This window comes from Nilaparvata lugens, chromosome 5 (assembly GCF_014356525.2).
Source record: "Nilaparvata lugens isolate BPH chromosome 5, ASM1435652v1, whole genome shotgun sequence".
Classification (NCBI taxonomy): Eukaryota; Metazoa; Arthropoda; class Insecta; order Hemiptera; family Delphacidae; genus Nilaparvata; species Nilaparvata lugens.
The window spans coordinates 74,569,221-74,594,244 of NC_052508.1; the positions used below are offsets into that span (position 1 = coordinate 74,569,221).

A 25,024-nucleotide genomic window follows, 5' to 3' on the forward strand; every position below is an offset into this window, starting at 1 on the left:
CAAAAAAAGGTAAAAAGAAAAAGAAAAAACCACAGATTTATTGATACTTAGAAAGACCGGTTTCGGTTATTACACCATTTTCAATCTCTCATAAACTGTTATCAGAGATTGACAATAATAATAATAATAATATAATAATAATTTTATTCATGGAGGCAACAGGTAAAAACCCATTTTGCCTCCTTCACACATTACAATCATACACTATACAATCAAAAAATGTATTTCAAGAATTAAGTATGAAGAAATGTTAAAAAACAAGAAATGTAATGTAAGTGAAATAATAAGAAATAGAAATTAAATGAATCAAAAATCGGAAGATATTGTTGATTAAAAACTAAAATTCATCAAAATTGATTTTTTCTTCAAATTTTACTAATTTTTGAAAACTTATAACAAAGTACTCATTGGAGATAGAGAGTTCAGAGTGATCTCATTTTTTTTCAGAATTATATAATCTGGGAGAGATTTGGCAGAAATAGCTGAAAACTGGAAAATGAGCCGAAAATACGAGGTTTTTGGGCTATCTTGTATCTAGCACAAGGAAATCTTGCATGAAGAAATTGGTTCTGGACTTCTCTTATGTACCGGTACCCAAATAATATATTAAAAAATCAGAACTACAATATTAATTGCAAGCACACATTCTTTTTTATGTCTATATTGACTGGACTAATAGCGCTAATAGTATCATCCATAAAAACGTAGGGCGATAAACGATGTTGAAAAACATCGATGTTTACTGTTCGATGTTTTTCACTTATCGATGTTAGGATAAAAAAACATCGATGTTCAAAACATCGATGTTTTATCTTTCGATACCCATCCCTATGAAAAATGTAACACCATACACCAAAAGCTCTAAAGCTGTACGCCAAAAGATGTATCGTGACTTGTCGATGCTATGTCGTGTCTGAGCTGTGGTCTGACGAAGCTATGCACTAAGCTGTGGCTATGTCGTGTCGTAGTTTGAGCTGTAATTTGTCGATGCCATGGTTGTTTCCCTGACATACATCAAAATAAGTATTTTTGCAACAATTATTAGGCTTTGTTTGTTATAATTTTTGATGATTCAACATACTTATCAATAGAATCAAAATATTTTATCCAAATTCTTACTTTTAGAGGCTGAAATAACCTTCATTAATCTATGATTGTTCAACAACTTTGTTTAGCCTCTTGTTTGTTTGTTCCAACTTGAATTTTTGATTAGAAATTAATTACATTAGTCTGTAGCTAGATAAAATGCTCATTTTTCACTGTTCTTATTAACAACTTGGTATATTAGTAAAAAGTCTAATCTCAAAAATGGCAGAAGGAACAAGATCAAGGGTTGATTGTGAACCGAGAAGATCTTCTCGTCGACGAAGGAAGCCAGTTCTAGAAAACACCACTAAAAAGGAGTGCAAAAATGATCCAGTTCATAAGGCTACAGAAGGTAAATAATATCAAATTCTCTTATTTTTTCTAAATGAGCTATTTAAACGTTTATTCGGTCTACCTACACATGCTAAGCGCCAATTCTAGGTTAGTACGATAAACCTACCTTTGTAGAGTAAGCTACAATAGGTAGGCTTACATACTTTCTAAATTAGCTGTGAGCTGTGAATCGAAAAAAAAATAAGAACGACTTGATATTGTCAAAACAACTAGGCCTAATTTATTTACTTATAACAATTTAAGATAAGCTACTAGTTTTGGTTGTTACACCATTATCAATCTCTTGTAAACTAACTAGCAAACAAAAAGAGAGAGAGATTGGGAATTCGGGCTTAAGTTGGTAATCTAGATTGATTTAGAAGGTAATAGTGCTTGACTTGACACATTTTTTTTTTCAATTAGGCTACAAAAGTCCCACAACTATCCAATTCAGGCATACAGTTGCGTGGTACTTGAACGAATTCAAATAAGAATAACTTTACAGCTTTGATTCTACCCTAACCTGAATAGCTGGCCTTGGGGTAACCATCCACTGAAACCGTATTCAACCGATCCGTTCGGCTGATTGATCGGACGAATTTGCCGGCCATATATGGTCGTCCATTGGAACCGTTTACGTCAGTCTTGTTGCCAATTATTGAATTAACTACTATCATAGACACCACAATTTTTCATACACTTGATTATATTGAGATTTTAAAAATTGAATAAACAAGTATCCACTGATTTAGTTTTTTATTACAATAATCTTACCTTCAACAAATACCCACTAAATTAGTTATTCATTATCAAGCAATCTTTGTTCACGGATTCCTTTGAACATCACGACGATGATATATTTTGTCTCGCATATCCCACAATGGAACATGCTCTTGAACCAAACTTATCAACTTATCATTGTCCATAGATACAACTTTAAACTGAACAACTTCAAAAAAACAAACAAGACTGTGAAACATTTTTAGGTTAGGATCACTTTGTTGTCTCAGCTCGACTAGTTAGTTCGGCCGGATAGAGCCGGAAAATCCCATTAAATTCGGATCGAAAAATTGATCGGCCGTGCACGGCCGTATAAACCTGTTGCAATGGACGAGCATCTATTCCTTTCTTTGTTGGGGGATCGTTCGGTAGTTTTTGGCCGATGCTAGTTCGTACGAAATCGGTTCCAGTGGACGGCCCACCTAAAGCTTAGCCACGTTATTATTGCCAAGACAACTATCGCACTACTTATATAGTTTTCTCGGTATTGCCATCCATACTGCAATGTGACAAAAGCCTGTAAACCTAGCTCCGCAGTGCAGGCTGGATGCTTGTCTGACTCGGACTAGGCGCTGAGACAGCGAATAATAGCAGTGTTGGTGGGAATGCGAGCGGCCGCAGTAACATCTTCCACCCAGCAATAGTCGGCGTAGTTCCGCCTAGCGGACAGACGAAAGATCAATCCAGTCGGTTATTTGATCCTTCCAGCCAGGCTCAGCCAAGCAGCCGAGACAATAGAACAATGGAGTGGCGGTCCTATTCGCGTTCAGGCATCAGCAGTTTTCTTTCTCACGATTAGTTTGATTTTTGTGTAACCTATAATCAATAATAACTCCCGTCACGAGTAAAAAGTTTCCAGAAACGTGGTTTACTACCATATTAATGACTTTTCATGATGATTTTCAATTATTTAAAAACATTGTTAACATTCTGAGCCTTCAGGCTAAACTTGGGGTCGCTGAGAACGAATCTGCAATCAGAATTTCTCTATCACCAAAAATAACGAAAAAAAATCCAGCTGTTGATCTTCCGGCAACCGTTAACAGTCATCCTGCAATGCGGCCGAAACACTTCCAAGCCAGACACCCATCTCAAATGACAACAACGCCAAGCTGTGAGAAACCATCCTGCACTGCGGCGCTAGGTTAAGGGATGTATTATTTGTGAATGCTGGCTGGTTTTCGCTCGTCGCTTCTCAACTAAAATCGAAACGAAGATGAGTGCTGGCAAAGCAGTCATCCACACTCGCGCTCGTCATTATTTGTACTTACTTGGCGAGAGTGTGGCTCAAAAGGATGGCGGATGATAGAGAGGAATGGAGAATCAAGAATCAATAATTTTATTGGCCATAAAACAACATTACAAAAATGTAAGCAATAGGCTTCGTCAATAATAAGTAAAATATCACAATTTGGACTATAAAACGAACAAATTTACAAATACACATTGAAATATTGTAGTAAAATATTACGAGTTGGACTATAGAAACGAACAAAATTACACATATACATTGAAATATTCCAGGTACTCATTAACAGAATAGAAAGCTTCAGACTTGAGCCATTTATCAACAGAAATACAAAACGTTTTAAATGGTAACTGCTTAACATTATCTGGTAGTAAATTAAACATGCGAATTTGTAGGTACTTATGACTTTTTAGAGTTTTAGTCAGTCTAACTGTAGGTCTAGTTATATCATCCCTATGTCTAGTGTAGTGTGAATGTATAGAAATATTTTTATCAAAATTAGACAGATTTTTCTTTACTGAGATTAAATTATAATATATATACAGACAAGGCAAGGTCATAATTTTGTGTTCTACAAAAATTCCTCTACAAGATTCATTGTATTTCATACCAAATATAACTCTAAGTGCTTTCTTTTAAAGTCAACTGAGATTAAATTATAATATATATACAGACAAGGCAAGGTCATAATTTTGTGTTCTACAAAAATTCCCATACAAGATTCATTGTATTTCATACCAAATATAACTCTAAGTGCTTTCTTTTGCCATATAAATGCTTTTTTTTGAAGAAGATGAGTTGCCCCACAGTTTTACACCATAAATCAAGTGTGAATGGAAGAGACCAAAGTAAATCATTTTAATTACATCAAGGTTTACACAATATTTCAGTCTTCGTAAGAGAAATGTTACTCTAGAAAGTTTTTTACATAAATTCACTAGGTGATACTCCCAGCTGAGTTTACTATCTAAGTACATTCCTAGTAACTTTACAGGCTTGAAAACATCATCATTCAGATTCAGGTTACCAGTACTTACATTGTTGAGAGAAAATATTATTTGTTCTGTTTTGCTCTCATTTACCTTAAGTAAGTTGGCATTGAACCATACCTTAGACTCATCCATAGCCCTTCCAAGCGTATCCTGAACAGTTTTTATATCAACGTCCTTATGTACCAGAGTGGTATCATCTGCATATAATATTGAAAAGACAGAAACATTTTTATGAATCGCTGTCAAACATGCCCAACGGCTGTTAACCAAAGAAGAAAGAAAAATATGAGTTGTATTTTACTTGAGTTGATAAGTATTTTGTTTGTGTTTTGTTTTGTAAATTGTATTGTACTGTTGCATATTAAGAATTTGAATTTGAATGAAAAAGACTAAGAAATTGTCAAAAAACCACTGATTTATTGATAATTAGAAAGACCGGTTTCAGTTATTACACCATTGTCAATCTCTGATAAACTAAAACTAAATACAAGAGCAGCAGAATTTATACTAGTAGGCGAGTACTGCTATTGGTCGAGGGCATGAACGCCTGCCATTGGCCTAGCTAGACAGTCTCCTCCCCCTCAACGGTGTGACAAAATGGCGGCTAAGGTTCAATGACCGGTGATTATTAATTCTTACCGCTGCTTCTATGAAGTTCTTGAAGAATACCAATGAGGAAATCAAAAGAATATTTGATGACTGACTATCAGTAACCATGTACCTAATAGAGAATAATAAAGACCAACTATAGTTTTTTCTAGTTGATCCTTAAAACGCTTGTCATAAATACAGGTATTCACCAATTTATCCTTCTGAAATTCCTTAGAACTTACAACGCCAGTTCTTGAAGCTCTCTGGATCCTTATATGATATAACTGGAACCTTATTAATATAATTATCAATATATTTTTTCTGGCAGACTAATATGGCTATCATCAAAGGATGATAAGTATGGAGTGCTCTTAGCAACAGAAGCAACAGAATCGCCATGATAATAAAATTTACTTTTAGTACAAAATAAGAACCAAGAAAACGATTGACAATTTCTTAGTCTTCTTCATTCAATATGAATAATTACCACAATATCAACTTCTCAACTACACAAAAAAAATTTGAATTTGGTTTCAGTTGATAGCGATCCGTTAGTGCCAGAGTGCGCAGTGTGCCTGCAGCCATGCGTCTATCCGTCACGGTTGCCCTGTTCACACATCTTCTGCTTTCTCTGCCTGAAGGGCATTGTCACACAGAGCATGAAATGTGCCATGTGCCGTCAGCCGATTCCTGCCGACTATCTCGATCATCCAGATTTGGTACCTGTCTCCGCCTCCTCTGCCTCGGCATCTGATGCTGTCGCCGACAAGGATGATGCGACGGCAGGCTACCAGTGGTTCTACGAGGGGTCGAGACGGTGAGACACTCTTGCTTATATTACTCTATTGTGAGGTCCACGTTGTATTGGCAGTGGAGAAAGATAGGAGAAAAACGATGCTCAAAATTTAAGTGATTTTATTCTATATTTTGTGAATATTTGAAGTTTGGTTTTTGTTTTAACGGAAGTTTCATTAACAATCTATCTAAATTTGAAATTCTTTGTTTTATTCTGATTCATAGTTTCAGATTGAAGATTTCGTGTTGAAATTGAAGTGAACATAACCTACCTTTGGACGATTTGTGACAAAATCAGGAAATTGTAGAAGTTCTGGGCAATAGCCTGTTTTTTCTTTTCCGACTATTGTATTGTTTGCTCTATCTAATAAATAAATGCCTTCCTCTGTCTTGTCAATGCTTCTATAGACGGTAGCTGATACAGGTTTATTGATGTAATATCATCTGTTCATTCTTGTTTAAAATAATCAATTACATTTTATTAAGCAAGTATAGGCTGTTTTCCAATAATTTCATAATGAATTTTCATAATTAAGATGATATATTTTGTTAATCAATTATTAATTCTACATTGATAAGTTCCACATTGAACTTATCGTTGTTATGTTATATATTGACGTTGTCTATGCTGTAAAGGCTTTTCGACAATAAAATTTTATTTATTTATTTATTGTTAAAGGACGAACTGGCAACAGAGCAAAGCGAGAAAGTGATAGCGCTATCCGCTTTGTTGAATGATAGACAAGGATAGCAATACCATTGCTAATCAATCACTGCCATTATAACGTGGACCTCACTATATAAGGTTGTGATCATATTGAATGCCTATAATAATAATATTATCTTGTCAGAAGGCCACGAGGGCAAGATCCAATGTATATGTACCAATAATTTAAAGAATATTTTCGAACTCGTGGCTGGAGCTCAAGGCTTCTTTTTCCAGCCACACCAATGTATATTAGTTGATAAGTGTTATTTTGTAAATTTCTAGTGAATTGGTAAATAAAAAAAGAATAAAAAAGAATAAATAAGAAATAATTAATAATTTTTCTTGTGCTAGTGCAAGTTCGATTACGCATGATTAAGCATATAGTTTTGGTTATGTTCTCTCGCATTCATGACCGTTTTCAAGCTGCATATGCGCGGATTATTTTTGACAACAGTTTATGATAAAAAAAGTAAATACGTATGGCCTTTGTTGGTGGGGAGTCCCTTGCGGGAAGGTCCCACCGCCTGAATATATAATTTAAGCCGTCAATGGGCCTTACGACTGTCATACTTCAGTCGGGACCGACAGTTTAACGTGCCCATCCGATAACACGGGAGTGATCTGGTTAAGATTCACTGATTAAGATTCTCGACTGTCATACTTCAGCCGGGATTGTTTTTGATGGTGTAATGAGTGGCGCGAAATGTAGTTTATATGACTGTAAAGGTGCGTACAGACTTATGCGCCATGAACACGCTCGTTTTGCTTTTCATCAGCTGATGATATGCTTATTATAGAAAGAAGAAAGAAACTTTATTTTGCCAAAATACAAAATCACTAGAAAATATCTCCAATTAATAATACAATAATAATTGGAATATACTACATACATAATCATAGAAATGAAATATACATTGTACGAAATAAAACACTGAATACAAATGACCTTTATATCTTTTAAAATGTATGGATTCAGGACTACTTGTATTTATAAAATAGAATTATATTACCCTTTAAAATTGAAAAAATATTAAAAAATCTGGTGTGGCGCACTCACACAACTTTCCTTGCCGTTATGAAAATTTATCACCTGACGCTAGTGTTCCCGCGCATCTCAACTACTATTCAAAGATTATTCTTATCTACTATTCTAATATACTATTCAAAGATTTGAGTCAGCTGGTGACAGGGCAATAGCGCTGGAGACACACATGAGGTCTGCTATCTCTTCATAGTGAATGATTTAATAGAATCAACAATAATTTGCAATTGAATAATCACATCTCGAATTTAAAGCTTATTTTTAATTTTAGGTGAAAATGTTACTGAACATTGATTGTAGCGATTTTCATGCTCAATCTACTCCACTTGATTTTTTTTGTTTCAATTGTATCTGAAGCCTGATAATTGGGAATCTATCTGCATTGATGGGGCGGAGCTCCTGAAATTTTTACAGATATGGGACTTGTGGCAGTTGATAGAGCTTATCGATGACTATTTTAAGTATGAATTTGATCAGAATCGTTGGAGCCGTTTCCGAGAAAATCACGAAAAACCCTGTTTTTGACAACATTTTTGTCATTTTAGCCGCTATCTTGAATTGCATTTGATCGAAATTGTTCGTGTCGGATCCTTATAGTGAAAGGACCCTAAGTTCCAAATTTCAAGTCATTCCGTTAATTGGGAGATGAGATATCATGCACACAGACGCACACACACACACACACATACAGACCAATACCCAAAAACCAGTTTTTTGGACTCAGGGGACCTTGAAACGTATAGAAATTTAGAAATTGGGGTACCTTAATTTTTTCGGAAAGCAATACTTTCCTTACCTATGGTAATAGGCCAAGGAAAGTAAAAAATAACCTGAAAATGTTTAAAATGTTCTTTATAACCTGGCGATGGTGTGATCACCGAAACTAGTGCGGTAGTTACGTTCCAATTTGTATTCTTGTTTTTTAATATTTTTTCAATTTTGAAGGGTACTATAATTTTATTTTATAAATAGACCTTTATATCTATATATTTCTGTTTCTGTTCAAATGCAGATAAAAATAAGCATAGCATCAGCTGATGATATACTTATTATATCTGTATTTGTACAGAAACAGAAAAATGTTCCGGTTTCACAAAAGTCGGTTAATTTTATTTTCTAAAAATCTGGTGTGGCGCACTCACACAACTTTCCTTGCCGTTATGAAAATTGATCACCTGACGCTAGTGTTCCCGCGCAACTCAAGTCTACTATTTAAAGATTTGAGTCAGCTGGTGACAGGGCAATAGCGCTGGAGACACACATGAGGTCTGCTATCTCTTCATAGTGAATGATTTAATAGAATCAACAATAATTTGCAATTGAATAATCACATCTTCTCGAATTTAAAGCTTATTTTCAATTTTAGGTGAAAATGTTACTGAACATTAATTGTAGAGATTTTCATGCTCAATCTACTCCACTTGATTTTCTTTGTTTCAATTGTATCTGAAGCCTGATAATTGGTAATCTATCTGCATTGATGGGGCGGAGCTCCTGAAATTTTTACAGAAATGGGACGTGTGGCAATTGATAGAGCTTATCGATGACTATTTTAGGTATGAATTTGATCAGAATCGTTGGAGCCGTTTCCGAGAAAATCACGAAAAACCCTGTTTTTGACAACATTTTCGCCATTTTAGCCGCCATCTTGAATTGGATTTGTTCGAAATTGTTCGTGTCAGATCCTTATAGTGAAAGGACCTTAAGTTCCAAATTTCAAGTCATTCCGTTAATTGGGAGATGAGATATCGTGTACACAGACGCACATACACTCATACACACACACACACACACCACACACACACACACACACACACCACACACACACCACACACACACACACACACACACCACACACACACACACACACACACACACATACAGACCAATACCCAAAAACCAGTTTTTTGGACTCAGGGGACCTTGAAACGTATAGAAATTTAGAAATTGGGGTACCTTAATTTTTTTCGGAAAGCAATACTTTCCTTACCTATGGTAATAGGCCAAGGAAAGTAAAAAATGACCTGAAAATGTTTAAAATGTTCTTTATAACCTGCCGATGGTGTGATCACCGAAACTAGTACGATAGTAAGTTACGTTCCAATTTGTATTCTTGTTTTTTAATATTTTTTCAATTTTGAAGGGTACTATAATTCTATTTTTTAAATAGACCTTTATATCTAGCCTATATATTTATGTTTCTGTTCAAATTCAGATAAAAATAAACATAGCATCAGCTGATGATATACTTATATCTGTATTTGTACAGAAACAGAAATATATAAATCAAATCAATTTATTGCCACAGACAAACACTTCACAATTTGTATCGGCCACGTCAATATTACAAACTATATTAGAGATCATACAACAATAGCAATTACCTAAAATCTAGATAGACTCCATGTTAACATTCAAATATTCATCCACACTATAAAAACAGTTTTTTTATAAAAAAATTCTCAATTCTTAGTTTAAATTCCCTGAGCGTCAAACCTCGAACATTTGGTGGTAAATGGTTATAAAACTTTATAGAAAAGGCCTTAAAACTCGTATGGCTGGATTTGTAAGAGCAGTACTCATTCCTCAGATTCGATTTATTCCTTGTGTTATAAGAATGAATGTTGTCATGAGTTGAGAATAAATGTGGATTTGACTTTACAAAAAGCAGACAATTAAACATAAAAATACAAGGTAAGCTCATGACTCCCAATCTAATGAACAACGGTTTACAGTGTGTTAAAGGAGGCACATTACAAATTGTTCTAATTGCTCTTTTTTTGTAATACAAATAAAGATTAAGAATGACTGCCATTCGCCCATAATATAGTGCCATAAAGAAGATGAGAATGAACATAGCTATAATAAACGTTTAATAATGTTTTCAAAGATACTATTTCCTTCAACTTTCTTAACATAAAAATACCTTTGGTAACTTTTGGAATAGTATACTCTACATGACGATTCCACTATAGAATGTAGAAACATATAAACTATAGTTCCGGTTTCACAAAAGTCGGTTAATTTTATTTTCTAAAAAGCCTTCTCTGATTGGTTCTCGTGATTAAAATTTAAATGGTGACACTCAGACCAGTCGATTCTAGTCTCTGCGACTGTCACCATTTGAAAACACATGCTCTCGACTAGAGTCGAGTCTCTTCTCGACCTTAGTCGTGTAAATGGAGTTGAGCTTTAAACTAATTTTGTGCAATCGGCACATAGACATAATAAGCATTGCATCAGTTGATAAATAGAGCGGGTCGTGACGCGTAAGGGTGTGATCACATTAAATGTGTGCATGTACAAGTGCAAGCTTGGTTATGCATGAGCAAGCGTGCAGATGGGAAACAAAATCTGGGAAGAGCTATAGGAACACTCACACTGAACGCTTGCACTTGCTGTTTGCGTTCAGTGCAGCTACATGCAAGTCACAACGTGTTTCAATGGCACTTTTCAAATTTCGTTTTTCGGTTCATGCATGATCTGGCGTGTACTTGCATGCATTCAATGTGATCACACTCTAAGCTTAGAGAAAATATAGTACAAGAAGATATTTTTCCTACAGTTACGTTGAAAAGTGGCCATTGCTGCACTGATTACAGAACGCAAAGAATCACTTTTCCGCTCTAGTGCGGGAAAAATTTTTCTGCACTCCAGATTTGCAACATGGCAACGCAAAATACTTAGTGAGTTATATGGAGCAACAGTGCAGCAAAATCAAAATGAAGTTGGTAACAGTGACTGGGCTGCTATAGTGAGCAGAGGTGCAACGAAGCACAACGCGCTAATTATTAGTATTAGATATTATAACCAAGGACAACGAGGACTTTAGGATTTTAGGATTAAGGTTTTTATCAATAATAAAATTACACAGAAAAACATTTGATAGATTTCAGGCAATTTTACCCATAATTACCCACTTTTCATATTCAATGGTAACTGTAGGAAAAACTTAATGTGAAATACTTGCGCAAAGTTCCTCTGCTGCACTCAAGAAACCATTCCGCCCTCGCCTACGGCTCGGGCGTAAACGTTTCGTTCGGTGCAGCAAACTGTCACTTTGCGCACTAGTTGCACAAATAACTATAATGGTATAGGAAGTTTATGTTTCAATTTTCAATGTTAATTGAAGCCGATAGTCCTACTAGTTATTTTGCGTGAAGCTATGTGACACTGGTAGTCTCTCATAATAAGCCTTGCTCACTCTCACCTGGCCAAAATAGAGTAATAATAGTTGAAAATACATTAGTAATAATATACAGTAGTCGACAGTAATTGACAGTAAGTGAGGTCTAAGATTCAAGTCGACGGTTTGGCATTTCTCTTACTGTTCAAATGTTTGAATGTTTAAATGGTTTGGCTTTTCTCTTTATGTTTATATGTTGTGCATTTACCGCGAAACGCGTTAATAGATTTTCATGAAATTTGACAGGTATGTTCCTTTTTTAATTGCGCGTCGACGTATATACAAGGTTTTTGGAAATTTTGCATTTCAATGATAATAATATAAAAGGAAAAAGGAGCCTCCTTCATACGCCAATATTACCGTAAAAATCAGACTATAGAATTATTCATCATAAATCAGCTGACAAGTGATTACACAGATGTGTGGAGAAGCCAGTCTATTGCTGTACTTCCATAAGGTCTATAGTTTCAATCACGGTATATAGAAGAAGACTGTAGGTGTCACGCGCATATTTGTGCTAAATTTCCGGTGTAGCTGACGTCATTTTATATCCAATCATCTGTTTTTAACAAATACGTTTCATAAATTGCTAGTAGGTGTTAAAAACCTCGGTTGGTGGCGATGACGCAATCTAGCTGGCTGGCCACTGCGCACACATTTCATGACTTCTACCGTTTTTATCTAAATACCGTGGTTTCAATCAGGTACTTGTGGATGAGAATACTGCGTGAGGTCTAATGTTCACAGAACTACTAGTAACAGTTGAAGATACAGTAGTAATAATAGACAGTAGTCGACAGTAATTGACCGAGCGAAGTGATGTCTAAGATTCAAGTCGACGGTTTGGCTTTTCTCTTTATGTTTAAATGTTTATATGATGCGCATTTACGGCGAAACGCAGTAATAGATTTTAATGAAATTTGACTGGTATGTTCTTTTTTAAATTGCGCGTCGACGTATATAAAAGGTTTTTGGAAATTTTGCATTTCAAGGATAATATAAAAGGAAAAGGAGCCTCCTTCATAGGCAAATATTAGAATAAAAATCAGACTATAGAATTATTCATCATAAATCAGCTGTCGAGTGGATTATAAATTGCATACAATGACGCATGCCATTCAATATCTCAATGTAACTTACTGAAACTACAACAGCTGCTGTGTGGACTATTAATTGCATGCAGTGAGGCATGCAATTGAACTTGAAGTAGCATAGTATTTTCTCCCGACTTTTCTCTGCGTTCAACTCGGTTAGGCTGGTCACACACCGATTAGTCAAGACAAGACTAGTCACGTTTAGTCACAATACTTCACATTGCTGCTTATGACGCAACACACGCTGGTTAGTCATTGCAATTAGACATGACTCCATAAGCAACTATGTGAAGTATTGTTACTAAACGTGACTAGTCTTGTCTTGACCAATCGGTGTGTGACCAGCATAAGCTTTTGATGATAGTAGCATAGCTGTTTACATCAAATTATTATCATTGTCGATACAACAACCTAAACAGCCATTAGCCGTTTTCACACCGATATCTCGCCGACACGACAGGATAGGACAGAATTTACTCTGATGGACAGTATTAGAGGAGACTATGGTTTATAACTGCGCGAGGTCTACTGTTCACAGAACTACTAGTAGGCTTGAGTTTACAAAAATCGGCTTGAAAAATAGGAACATAAACGACTTATACCATATCTTCTCTCTCTATCTTTTCTCTATGCCCTAAGTCAATAGTAATCGGCTTGAGTTGACAAAAAATCGGCTTGAAAATTTGAACATGAACGACCTATACTATATCTTCTTACGCTTTATTTTCTCTATGACCTAAGTCTGTAAGCACCTTTATATTCTAACTGGTTTTCTGCCCGGGTTAGGCTGGTGGCGGTTTGAAGAACGAACAAACGTGGATATTGAAGAAATGCACAAGGTTGGCTGCAATACGTTCGAGCTGTTGATCTGCGGCAATCTCTACGTCATCGATCTGCAGATGATGGTGCAGTACCGCAAGGACAATCCCACCAGACGCCGCAAGATAAAGCGCGACAATGTCAGCAACGTGACAGCAAAGGGCGTCGCCGGGCTCCGGCAACAGCTGTGATCACTGGCTAAAGCTCACTTCGATATCATTCTCTTGAAAACTGGAACGGATTTGATTCTGGTTCAGACAACCAATTAAACTTCGGTAACTGGAACAGAGACAGCGGAATTCGATTGGAACTGGAACCGTGATAAAAAATACACATTTTTATTGAGTTTCAATATTATTATTTGCTGGTTCTAGTAAATTTAACTTAACCAGTTACTGGAACAGGGACTGTGAGATTCGAATGGAACTGGAACAGTGACAAGAACTTTCTCATTAACATAATTATATTGACATTTTCGATATTATTCTTTGCTGGTTATAGTGAATTTCAACTCCACCAGTAACTGGAACGGGTACAGAGTCTGTGAGATTCGATTGGAACTGGAACAGTGACAAGAACTTTCTCATTAACATAATTATATTGACATTTTCGATATTATTCTTTGCTGGTTATAGTGAATTTCAACTCCACCAGTAACTGGAACAGGTACAGAGTCTGTGAGATTCGATTGGAACTGGAACAGTGACAAGAACTTTCTCATTAACATAATTATATTGACATTTTCGATATTATTCTTTGCTGGTTATAGTGAATTTCAACTCCACCAGTAACTGGAACGGGTACAGAGTCTGTGAGATTCGATTGGAACTGGAACAGTGACAAGGACATTCTCATTAACAGTTCTCACATTTATCACTTCAATTCACCAGTGAAGTGAATTCAAAAATTCCCTTATTTTCTGATTGTGGTGAAAGCAAATGATTTGGAAACGTGATCAAAATGTGAAAATTCTGAGTGATTTTCAGTGAACAGTGTCAAATTTAATGAAAATGGAGAACAATTTAGGCCTTAAAGTCCTGTAGTGACGGTGACATTTATTGAAAATGTTATTCCTCGATATTTATTAGCAGAAATATATTTCAATTCTAAAATAATACGTATCCTTTCAACATTGTATGTAGAAATATTTTTCTAATTTATGATTACTATCAAAAATATTTAAACATTTTTTATATCTTATTTTTTCTTCTAGAGGGACTGTATTTTTGTTATTATTTTTGAAACTTTGGCTACTAATTTTTTGTACATATTTTTCTAATTTATGATTACTATCAAAAATATTAAACATTTTTTATATCTTATTTCTTCTTCTAGAGGGACTGTATTTTTGTTATTATTTTTGAAACTTTGGCTACTAATTTTTTGTACATATTTTTCTAATTTATGATTACTATCAAAAATATTTAAACATTTTTTATATCTTATTTTTTCTTCTAGAGGGACTGTATTTTTGTTATTATTTTTGAAACTTTGGCTACTAATTTTTTGTACATATTTTTCTAATTTATGATTACTATCAAAAATATTTAAACATTTTTTATATCTTATTTTTTCTTCTAGAGGGACTGTATTTTTGTTATTATTTTTGAAACTTTGGCTACTAATTTTTTTGTACATATTTTCTAATATCTCAGGTCTTATTTTTACTTATACTAATCATTCAAATCTCATGTGCTTGCTTTTAATGCTTAATACTTATGATGAATTACTTTTGTTCACACTTTCAAAAAGTATAAAATTTAGTTTAGTTTTACTTCAATACATTTTCTAATACTCTTGTGAAATTGTTGTTGAATAATATAAAGTTTATTCATTTAAACTTTTGTGACGTTATTACTCCATCAATTTGAGTTTTAATAATAATAAGAAAACAAAGATATTGTCAAATTTCACTAAAAATTTATTAAAAACTTTAAAACAGAACCATTGTTTCACGTAGTTAACCAACGCATCAAATTTGAGTTTTGTTGTTGTAGCTGCAGTGTTAGGGACAAACCACAGGAAGCATTTTTCAGGCGTTTTCAGACGAGTCGGCAGGGCACGAAGCTCTCTGATTGGCTGTTAGCAGCTGATTCCCGAACAATCAGCCAATCGGAGAGCTTCCTGCCCTGCTGACTCGTCTGAAAAAACGCTTCGTGTGGATTGACCCCAATGCAGAGAGAGTACTGAGTTTTGAGACTCTATAGTGTGATTCAAGTTATAAAGTATGTGGAAATGATATGACCAACCCTTTCTCAATTATATTTTATCAGTCAAGAAAATATATTTTCTCATGTTTTAATAATGAGACTAAAATATTTTGGTAGTTCATTATGTTTCTTCATAGTCAACAAACGATTTGGCAACGTTGCGGAGGCAGAAAAGAATGAAGTTATCTGCTTTGCCTAATGACAGACAAGGATAACAAACTAATGTTAATCAGATGCTGACCTTATTGTACAAATATGTAAAGGAGACAGATTTGGGGTGACCCCCGTTGTCTCTATTTATGAATAAATAAATAAATAAATGATTCAAAATCATAACAGATAAATACCTTATAAGGAGAATCTCAATAAATCTGCAGTATAATACAGAGCACTGAGTTGTGTAGCTCCAATAATTATTATCAAACGAAAATCCATATTAAATGCTGTAATTCACCCCGAAGACATCTGCTACTGCAAATATTGACAACAGGGTAAACAGCTAGAAGGAAATTCGATGAGCGCTACCATTCAAAAATTATTTTTCCTCCACCTAATGTCTAAAGTACTTACTTTACTCCCTGAAACCTAATACTAAGTGTCACTTTTTCGCTCTCGGTAGTAAAAACAGAAAAAACTCCCTAGGGAGTAAAAGTGACTTCATTTAAATAACATGGGGAACATCTCTATTTTGAAACTTACATTGTAATAGGTTAGAAGGTCTAAGCTCAGATGAGAAAGCATAATAGAGATGTCTGTCATTGAGTCAACTGAATTCAATACCACAACCAGAAATTTGATTAACTCATGAAATATATGTTTGTATGATAATTATTATTTTCTTAATATTAGTAGGCCTAGATGATAAAAATTTATATAATTTTAAAAATATTTTATTCTATTCAAAATACCAGCCAACAAATATTTTTGATCTGCAATTCAAATCTGAACCGCGTGATCTGGAGTCAGCCATTTTTGGTAGCTGCTCAGCTGATATAATTGTTACAACTTTTGCCGATAGATAGCGCAATTCAGGTTTTGGATTTAGGTTATGTTGTTAGGAATCATTGTCACCAATACGTAAGTTATTAGAATGATTTTATTTGCAGTTTCTATAAAAAAATGTAGATGGAGGAAAAATGTTGTGTACATCACGAGCGAAAAATACTTTTTCTCCCTCAGGAAAATTGCTGCCCTCGGCTTCGCCTCGGGCTTCAACTTTTTTCCACAGGGAGAAAAAGTCGTACTTTTCACTCTAGATATACAAATAACTATTTCAGCCCGGGAACATTTGTGTAGCTCTAGTTTCTAGTCAATGCTAGAAGTAATAAATAGCTAGACATAGTTAGAAGCAATTCATCAACGATAAAGCCTCTTATAATAACTATCAAATTATTCTCAATCCAATACAAACAGCGATATACGATATTTCAATATCGACATGCTGTCTCAGTGACATTAAATAATGGTATTGAAGTGAAAAATTGTGTTAAAAATATCCAACGATCCTCGAGAAGCTGATTGTTTATTTATTAGTGGGTACCGGTAGTTCAATTTCGATATTGAATCAATAATTTCAATAAAATGTTTAGCTGAATTATACAGAGTGTGTCTGATAAGTCACTCCCTATTTTTATACAGCTATAATTTATCTATGAACCAATTTTGTAAGAACTACTTTTGTTGAATTGCTTCTACTATGTCTAGCTATTTATTACTTCTAGCATTGACTAGAACTAGAGCTACACAAATGTTCCCGAGCTGAAAACAAATTTTTGAATGGTAGCGCTCATCGAATTTCGATATTGAATCAATAATTTTAATAAAGTTTAGCTGAATTATACAGAGTGTCTGATAAGTCACTCCTATTTTATACAGCTATAATTTCCCTATGAACCAGTTTTGTAAGAACTACTTTTGTTAGATAGAGCACTCCTTGACGTTGTGTTTAACACCAATTTTCATTTTTACTTTCCTTGTCCTATTACCATAGGTAAGGAAAGTATTGCTTTCCGAAAAAAATTAAGGTACCCCAATTTCTAAATTTCTATACGTTTCAAGGTCCCCTGAGTCCAAAAAACTGGTTTTTGGGTATTGGTCTGTGTGTGTGTGTGTGTTTGTGTATGAGTGTATGTGCGTCTGTGTACACGATATCTCATCTCCCAATTAACGGAATGACTTGAAATTTGGAACTTAAGGTCCTTTCACTATAAGGATCCGACACGATCAATTTCGATCAAATGCAATTCAAGATGGCGGTTAAAATGGCGAAAATGTTGTCAAAAACAGGGTTTTTCGTGATTTTCTCGGTAACGGCTCGAACGATTCTGATCAAATTCATACCTAAAATAGTCATCGATAAGCTCTATCAACTGCCACAAGTCCCATATCTGTAAAAATTTCAGGAGCTCCGCCCCATCAATGCAGATAGACTCCCAATTATCAGGCTTCAGATACAATTGAAACAAAGAAAATCAAGTGGAGTAGATTGAGCATGAAAATCTCTACAATTAATGTTCAGTAACATTCTCACCTAAAATTGAAAATAAGCTTAAATTCGAGAAAATGTGATTATTCAATTGCAAATTATTGTTGATTCTATTAAATCATTCACTATGAAGAGATAGCAGACCTCATGTGTGTCTCCAGCGTTATTGCCCTGTCACCAGCTGGCTCAAATATTTGAATAGTAGACTTGAGATGCGCGGGAACACTAGCGTCAGTGATCAATTTTCATAACGGCAAGGAAAGTTGTGTGAGTGCGCCACAACAGATTTTTTCAGTTTGAAAATGCCCCCTCTATTTACTGTGGAAGAACGAGCCGAAATATTAGTTCGTTATGAGTTCTGGGGATCTGTGGTGCGAGTACAAAGGTGGTGGATTGATGAACGAGGGATCCATGCAACACTGGATGCAAAAACACAGATCGTTCTTGAGAATCATTGCAACAGAGTAATGTTAAAGACCACTTTCACGAGATCCTTGACGCAGTGATTTCTTAGGGCTTCCTCATGAACATTTCACGAACTCTGTCAACATTCTCTGCTGTCCTTGACGTTGATGGTCTTCCTGATCGTCTTTGTTAGTAATTATTTGGAATGGCAATTTTTAACATTTTTTTGCGTCCAGTTTTGCATGGACCCTCGTTCAGCCCTCCACCATCTTTGTACTCGCACCACAGATCCTCAGACCACATAACGAGCTGCTATTTTGGCTCGTTCTTCCACAGTCAAAAGAGGGGGCATTTTTAAACTGAAACAAATGAAAATTGGTGTTAAACACAACCTCAAGGGTGTTTATTTATTTATTTATTCATTCATAAATGGAGACAACGGGGGTCACCCCAAATCTGTCTCCTTTACATATTTGTACAATACAATATTGAGATTAAAAAAAGGAAAAAAGTTATAATATTATTGATAATAAGAAAAATATTAATAGGAATTAATGTATAAGAAAAAGAAGAAAATGACAAAAAAATACAATGAGTACAAAAACTTGTAATCTAGTTGAAAAAGAGAAAAAAAACTTGATAAGTGCAAAATTGAAAAAAAACAACGATTGAATCAAAAGATGATCAGAACTTCTTATTTAAATAATAACAAAATACCGTACCTCTCGCCCCAAACCATGTGCACAGCCACACTCATGCATCCAAAAGATATTGTTGACATCCACCTAAACCATACTAGCGTATAAAACTTTGCGGAATCTAGCACGAGAAAACCAGAAGACATCTAGTTGCCCCGTTAAATTATTGTAAATCTCTGCATTCTATTCAGGGGAGAGTAAACAGGTGTTCTATCTAACAAATGTAGTTCTTACAAAATTGGTTCATAAATAGAGAAATTATATCTGTATAAAAATAGGGAGTGACTTATCAGACAACCTATATAAATGTTACCATCTTTATTCTAGCTGTGGAAAAGTTGCAATATGAAAAGTGAACACAGTGATTACTGTTCTATTTATGTGTTTTTGCTGCTGAATGCGAAAGTGCTCATTGAGAGATAGAATGAAGAATAATATTCTTTCTTTAAGATTGAATCTGCCCCCCAAGAAACCATCTAAGAGTGCCATCAGCCTTCATGATAGTACCATAGAGAAACATAGCGTAAGTAGATATCCCATGGTATAGGGAATTATGTCGCAACTTTTACTGTTATCTCAAGCCGATTACTGTCAATTATTGTCAATTTTTACTGTTTTGTTGGGGTGAGAGTGTTGGAACGGCACAATTTGAGAGACTACCAGAATCACACAGCTGCATGGGAAAGAACTACGTGAACTATCGGCTTGGGATAACAGTAAAAGTTGCGACATAAACGCCCTATAGCATGGGATATCTACTTACGCTATCGTTTCTCTATGATAGTACTTTCTTACCAAGAAAGTGGTAAGTGGTGAGTGAGTTATGAAAATTAAATTAAAAGCCCAGATAATTTTTTAAAATGGTTGACCAAACGTAGACCTAACTACGACCTCAATGTTTTGACTCAAACTTTCTTTTGTCTGCCTGTATGTAACGCGATTACGGCCAAACGCGTTGATAGAATTCGATGAGATTTGGCAGGAATATTCCTTTTTCAACTGCGCGTCGATAAATACACATTTTTTTTTGGAAATTTTGCATTTTAAGCATAATATTAAAAGAAAAGAAATTCCTCCATACTCCGTTATCACTATATATATCATCTACTCTGAAGATAGGCTTAATCAGACTATAGAATTATTCATGATCAATCAGCTGACAAGTGGATTATTTATTGCATGCATTACACAGATGTCTGGCCGTGTCTATTTCTATAAGGTAGGGTTTCAATATTTTTACTTTCCTTGCCCTATTACCATAGGTAAGGAAAGTATTGCTTTCCAAAAAAAATTAAGGTACCTCAATTTCAAGTTTTCTATACGTTTCAAGGTCCCCTGAGTCCAAAAACATGATTTTTGGGTATTGGTCTGTGTGTGTGTATGTGTGTGTGTGTGTGTGTGTGTGTGTGTGTGTATGTGTGAACACGATAACTCCATTCCTAATTAACCGATCGACTTGAAATTTCAAACTTAAGGTCCCTATACCATGAGGACCCGACAATAAGAAATTCAATTCAAGATGGCGGAAAAAATGGCGGATAATTACTAAAAAAACATGTTTTTCTCGAAAACTGCTCTAACGATTTACTTCAAATTCATACCATGGATAGATATCATAAGCACTATCAACTGGCATGAGTCTCATTTCTGGGAAAATTTCAGGAGCTCCGTATATTCTTGAGAAAAATGGCGGAAAATGACTGAAAAACCATGTTTTTCACGGTTTTCTCGAAAACGGCTCCAACGATTTTCTTCAAATTTATACCATGGATAGCTATTCATAAGCACTATCAACTGGCATGAGTTTCATTTCTGGGAAAATTTCAGGAGCTCCGTAATATTCTTGAGAAAAAATGGGGATAATTACTAAAAAAACCATGTTTTTTCACGATTTTTCAAATAACTTGACCGATTTTTTTCAAATTCATACTCTGTATAGTTATTTATCAGCTCTATTAACTGGCATGAGTCTCCTTTCTGGGAAACTAATGGGGGGTCCACCCCATCCTTGAGAAATGGACTTTGTAACCTCCTTCTCGTGCATGAGGTAGGTAGGTAGAGCAGTTCATAAAAAGAACACATAGTCGAGATATTTCATCTGTAGAACAGCTGTTTTGACGACTTTAAAAAATGACGACTAAAAAAATCATTGAATTTCACAATTTACACAAAGGAAAAAGTACTCTGAAAACAATTATATATACACATATACAAAAGTCTGATCGTAGTTTCGAATATGAGCAAGGAAAGTTTGTGGAGTGTACCACACCAGATTTTTTATGATGCGTGCCCATCAGTATCATATCTCACATTTGAAAAACAAATTTAATAGGTGATTGAAAATAAAATAAAAAATGATTAAATGAACTAAATAATGCTGAAGAAATTATAATATTCTAGATTGAACAAAATTAATTTTAAAATAGTTGAGAAATATTTTTGTCAGAAGGAAAGATTATCGCGGAACTAGATAAAAATTATCATTTGGGATACAAATTCAAACGTGAACTGAGTTTATTAACATGAGTGAGTTTTTGATCTTGTAGAAAACAAATAACAGTTTTTAAGATTAAATTATGATTCAACTGAATCAACTAGAACAGGTGACATCAGATACTTGTGGATGAGAAAACTGCGTGAGGTCTACTATTCACAGAACTACTAGTTACTATTCCTGTAATTTTCTTAATTGGAAATGTAACACACTCAGACCCGGTTTGTATAACACTTATTAAATCTATAGGTTTAATGAGTCATTAATGTGCGTACAGACATGAGTGTCACGAGCACGCGCATTTTAGGCTACTCTTCATCAGCTTAAGCCGCGTTTACACCAAAGTTATTAACAAAATGTTAATAACTTAATCCAAATAGATTCTATTAGATTGAACGAAACTTGACTAACACATATGATCATCAGGTGTATGATAAGTTATGATCAATCTAATAGAATCTATAAGGATTAAGTTATTAACATTTTACTTTCCTTGCCCTATTACCATAGGTAAGGAAAGTATTGCTTTCCGAAAAAAATTAAGGTACCCCAATTTCTAAATTTCTATACGTTTCAAGGTCCCCTGAGTCCAAAAAGTGTTTTTTGGTATTGGTCTGTATGTGTGCGTGTGTGTGTGTGGTGTGTGTGTGTGTGTGTATGATTGTATGTGCGTCTGTGTACACGATATCTCATCTCCCAATTAACGGAATGACTTGAAATTTTGAACTTAGGTCCTTCCACTATAAGATCCGACACGAACAATTTCGATCAATGCAATTCAAGATGGCGGCTAAAATGGCGAAAATGTTGTCAAAAACAGGGTTTTTCGTGATTTTCTCGGAAACGGCTCCAACGATTTTGATCAAATTCATACCTAAAATAGTCATCAATAAGCTCTATCAACTGCCACAAGTCCTATATCTGTAAAAATTTCAGGAGCTCCGCCCCATCAATGCAGATAGATTCCCAATTATCAGGCTTCAGATACAATTGAAACAAGAAAAATCAAGTGGAGTAGATTGAGCATGAAAATCTCTACAATTAATGTTCAGTAACATTTTCACCTAAAATTGAAAATAAGCTTTAAATTCGAGAAAATGTGATTATTCAATTGCAAATTATTGTTGATTCTATTAAATCATTCACTATGAAGAGATAGCAGACCTCATGTGTGTCTCCAGCGTTATTGTCCTGTCACCATCTGGCTCAAATCTTTGAATAGTAGACTTGAGATGCGCGGGAACACTAGCGTCAGGTGATCAATTTTCATAACGGCAAGGAAAGTTGTGTGAGTGCGCCACACCAGATTTTTATTGTTAATAACTTTGGTGTAAACGCAGCTTTATGCTATGTTATTATATCCAAAGACCTTAAGAGTATATAAGGACAGCATCTGCTGTTGAAAAGTGAAATGTGCGTGTTCGTGGTATATAAGGGTGTGATCACATTGAATGCATTTATCTGCAAGTGCAAGTCGAATCATGCATGAGCCAAAAAACAACATTTGAAAAATGCTGTTTCACATACATACAATACACGGAATAGAGGTGACTATGCTTCACTGTATCACAGAACAGCTTTTTTTTTTGAGAAAAACCCAACATAAATGGGTCTCGAATTTACTAGTAGTTCTGTGAACAGTAGACCTCACGCAGTATTCTCATCCACAAGTACCTGATGTCAACTGTTTTAATGTTAACAAAATCAGTTCACGTTTGAATTTGTATTCCATAATTTATTTATATTTATGTTAATTTAAACAATGAATAGAATATATTTCTATTCCAGAATTTATATAATATTCATCCAGTTCCGTGATAATCTTCCATCTAATGAAAATCATTTTTTCAATCAAAAATATTATATTTCTTCAGCATTATTTAGTTCATTTGATTATTTTTAATCACCTATTAAATTAGTTTTTTCGAATGTGAGAATATTGATACTGATGGACGCGCATAATAATACCATGACTGCAAAACAAAATATTGAAACCAAAGACCTTAAAGTTGCGATTAGACCAAATTTATTTACAAAATGTTGATAACTCAATCCTTATAGATTATATTAGATTGAACATAACTTATCATACACATGATGAACATGTGTGTTTGTCAACTTCTGTTCAATCTAATAGAATCTTTAAGGATTAAGTTATTACATTTTGTTAATAACTTGGTGTAAACCCAGCTTAAAGATGCATACCTCTTCAAGGTCTTTGATTGAAACTATAGACCTTATACAAATACAGTAATAGACTGGCTTCTCCACACATCTGTGTAATCAATTGTCAGCTGATTTATGATGAATAATTTTATAGTCTGATTTTACTTTAATATTGGCGTATGAAGGAGGCTCCTTTTTCCTTTTATATTATCCTTGAAATGCAAAATTTCCAAAAACCTTGTATATACGTCGACGCGCAATTAAAAAATGCACACACCTGTCAAATTTCATGAAAATCTATTACCGTGTTTCGCCGTAAATGCGCAACATTTAAACATAAGAGAAATGCCAAACCGTCGACTTGAATCTTAGACCTCACTTCGCTCGGTCAATTATAGGCATCAGCATCAGCTGATGAAAAGTAGAATTCCCGTGTTCGGGTACACAATCAGTACGCATCTTTAGATTTCATAAGTATCCTACAAACCGGGCATCAATTGAAAAATGAGAGCTTGGTTGAAAATAATTCAATTCAATTCATTTATTGCATTTAGAATATTCAAGACATATTACAAACTCTTTATAATATGACATATCATTAAAAATATAATAAATAAACATAATTATTCATACATAAACTTAAATAAAATAAAAATAAATCCGGCATCACCAGAAAAGAAAATCTTTTACTTTTTGTTTAGTTGAGAAGTTGATATTGTGGTAATTATTCATATGAGGGGGTCAGAATACAAGGGGTCCAAATGACATTTTTCATTTTTTTTGAGTTAGCTACAGTAATCGATATCTGAGGCCCAGTTGCACAACAGCCGGTTAAAATTTAACCGTGATTATTTTCGCGAGAACCAATCAAGAAGGCGTTTTTGAAAAAA

The 25,024-nt window shown here is 34.6% G+C and overlaps 1 protein-coding gene across 1 annotated transcript in view; it reads left to right on the forward strand.

Moving 5' to 3' along the window:
* Positions 1 to 894: 894 nt before the first annotated feature.
* LOC111059546 (E3 ubiquitin-protein ligase rnf146) overlaps positions 895 to 25,024 on the forward strand; it is a gene marked incomplete in the record, with an annotated part of 56,869 nt that continues 32,739 nt past the window's right edge. Inside the window, 2 exon segments of the mRNA XM_039429274.1 lie at positions 895 to 1,438; positions 5,569 to 5,839. Of these exon segments, the coding sequence (XP_039285208.1) occupies positions 1,309 to 1,438; positions 5,569 to 5,839 (401 nt within the window).